Below are 2,923 nucleotides of genomic sequence, written 5' to 3'. Positions count from 1 at the left end.
GCTGAGCCAGCCTGTTTCCCTCTGAAATTACAGAAACCGAGAAGTGCCATTTTATAGAGTCACCTGGGATTCTTTGGGTCTACCCTCAGGATGGTGGAACGCCGCCTTCCCCTCTGGTCACACCACCAAATAACGCGTGGGGGCTGTGCTCCTCTGCCAGTATTCCAAGGTTTCCAGCCCGCCGGCCACCCCTTCCACCGCAGCCCCGCTTCACCCCCGAAGCCAGCTACTCTGAAGAACACCGAAAGGAGCCGGGGAATAACAGGGCTCGGAGGCTTTCATCTACGCTGCAGCAGTCCTGCTGGTGTGCTTCCACTGGGATCGTTTGCTTCCCTGCTGGCATGGCTGATTTTCATCCAGGGATCGCGTCACTCTGCTTCTGCTGGCGTGGTGCTATCTGTTCTGGAGCTGCTGCTTTGTTTTTCTGCTAGCACAGCCCCAGCAGCCGGAAGGTAAATAAATCCCTTGGCCATTAGCACTGAAAAAGCGCCGTGTCGGATGCCTTTCTGACCCGCCGGCTGGAGAGGCCCTTCTTGGCAGGGCCGCAGGTGCTCCCCCGCGGCGGGGCTCAGCAGGGCCTGCAGGCTGATAAGGAACAGGCAGAGCAAGGGAAGTCCGGCTCAGATGGCTCCATTTGGGTGAGTCAGGGCCAAGGAAGTGCCACAGCTCATGGCCGGGGCGGTTTTCCAGTGCAGTGAGCTCCTGCCGCCCGTGATCCCCTGTGCTCTCCGTTTCAACATCCTGCCTTCATGAGGGAAGTAAACTTAACTGAAAAAATAATCCCCCAAATCAGGCAGTTTCTGCTCCAGAGCTGAAATAGCTACTGAAAACATCCTGTTTTTTCCACAGAGCTGTACTGGAAGTTAAGAAATAGCCTGGGGAGGATTGTGCAATCCGAGTTCAAAGCTGGATGACTCAGGGGCAGCGGCAGCAGGGTGGAGCCGGCTCTAGGCTTTGCTCGGGTGTCTCAAGGCAGCTGGGAGAGGGCTGGAATGTGGGTACGGTAACAAAGCAACCAGGAGCTGGTGAGGTGAGAAGCTACAAACGGGAAAAAAAAACCCAAACCAAACCAAAACCCTCAAATCCTAAGTGTTGTTAATTGTGAAAACAGTGTGCCAATGCTTGAAAGTGTTACACCTTCCCTCTGGAAGCCGGTGTTTCCAGTCTGCTCCCCAGTCCAGCGCCAGGTTCATGCTCCAAGCTACGAGGCCTCGCAAGGAGCGGCTTGGAATGAGAATGTGCTCACAGAGCTGTGTGAAGATTGGCAGTTTACCTACAGAAGGACCTGAGCCACTGGGCAGAAGGGTGGCAGGTGAAATTCGGCACCAGCTCGCAGCTTCCCAGGGGAAACCAATCCCAGTTCCAGCTGCTCAGCAGCAGGCTGTAAACCCAGGATCACTACACAGGAACAACATGGCAGGACTATCCTAACAATTCCATGAAATACCTGTCCGCTCTGTGGTTGGCAGGAGCGAAGAAAGTGTTAGGGAAGAAGTAAAAAGAAGGAAATATCACCCAAATCCTGGCACACCCACATTTCCTGCACCCAAAGGGCCGCCAGGACACTGAGGCAAGGCACGGTCTCCGCAGGAGGCGGGGATGAATAGGCTGGTGTTCTGCGCTGGGAACACGGCAGAGCTGGCTCTTGGCGCGATTCCCTGCGCTGTGGGACGCTGGGGACATGTGAAGGCGACACGGGCTTCACGTAGGACTGGGCGAGCATGTAGAGATCCGTGTTGGGCTACCACTGACGCTAAGTGGGATAGAGCCAGGAGACAGCCAAGCCAGGGAGGGAGCAGCAGCTCTGGGACAAGGAGAGGGATGGCAGCTGCTGCTCCTATTCCAGCTCTCCCTGGGCATCTGGAGGCTGGATAAGGAGATGGGCCTTGACCAACGGGCTCTTTGTCCCCAAGGCCTCTGCCAGCGTGGCCGCAGCAGCCCAGGCTGCAGGATCGCTCATCTGCCTGCTACGGCCTGGTGTTGGTAGCCAAGCTGGGAGTTGGTGTAAGATCACTCCTTGGCCATGCGCCACCGTCTTTCCTCTGCCGGGAAGCCTCGAGTGAGGTCCAGCAAGCAGTTTGGCAGGGTGCTGGTGTTCATGCTGCCCTGCCACGCTCGTTAGGCGCGGGGTGGGACGCAGCACTGATGGGCGGTTCGCAGAGCCCGCAAGCGCCGTTTGTCCATCGTGCTGCCCGAGGTTTGCACTCGGCCTGACTGCACCATCACGCCCAAGTGGTCCGAGCCAGCCCCCGCGAGCGCCCGCACGCGCTGACCGACGGGTAACGTGGCCGCCACGTTTCGCCCTACTCGCCCAGGTATCAAGCCACAGCCTTAAAGGAAGTACTCATTTCTTTATTCAGAACGACAGTAAGCTGCTGGCCCTCACGGCTGCTTTTCCCGACAGTTTCCCAAACATTCACATGCAACTTCTGAAAACATCAAGTGCACTTCAAGGATTTGGAAGATGCACCATCATGAGCAAAACCTGCACGAGACGTTGGGATTTCTGCCGGAGCAGCAGCCCCGTGCGAGGCGAAACCAGGGCAGCGAGCCGAGCAGGGAGGGAGGGGGCCGGCGCTCCGCTTTATTCCAGAACATTCTTGGGGACCTTCTGCAGAAGCAATTCGATGTCATCCTGGATCTTGATGGTCTCGAAGTGGCGGCTGTAGCGTCTGAAGGGCACGCCGTCGGGGCCGATGAGGAACTTCTCGAAGTTCCAGGAGATGTCGTTGCGGCAGACGGGGGACCAGATGATGTACTGCGGGTTGGTCATCAGCGCCGAGGGGTCGTCGTGCGGGAAGGGCAGTGCCTCTTTCAGGAAGGTGAAGAGGGGGTGCGCGTTCTTCCCGTTCACCTCGCACTTCTCGAACATGAGGAAGTTGGGCTTGTACCCGTTGCCAGGCCGGACGTGCTCCAGCGCGAG

The 2,923-nt window shown here is 57.7% G+C and overlaps 1 protein-coding gene across 1 annotated transcript; it reads right to left on the bottom strand.

The window, feature by feature from the left end:
• Positions 1–2,572: 2,572 nt before the first annotated feature.
• Positions 2,573–2,920, bottom strand: GPX1 (glutathione peroxidase 1; the record flags this gene model as incomplete). Its single annotated transcript, XM_010146515.1, has 1 exon — positions 2,573–2,920. A coding segment is annotated over one exon (336 nt), but the record flags the coding sequence as incomplete, so codon positions are not given.
• Positions 2,921–2,923: the final 3 nt, after the last annotated feature.

The sequence above is a fragment of the Eurypyga helias genome, unplaced genomic scaffold (genome assembly GCF_000690775.1).
Source record: "Eurypyga helias isolate BGI_N326 unplaced genomic scaffold, ASM69077v1 scaffold35572, whole genome shotgun sequence".
Taxonomy (NCBI): domain Eukaryota; kingdom Metazoa; phylum Chordata; class Aves; order Eurypygiformes; family Eurypygidae; genus Eurypyga; species Eurypyga helias.
The sequence above is the reverse complement of the archived record's forward strand: the minus strand, read 5'-3'. Positions and strand labels throughout refer to the sequence as shown.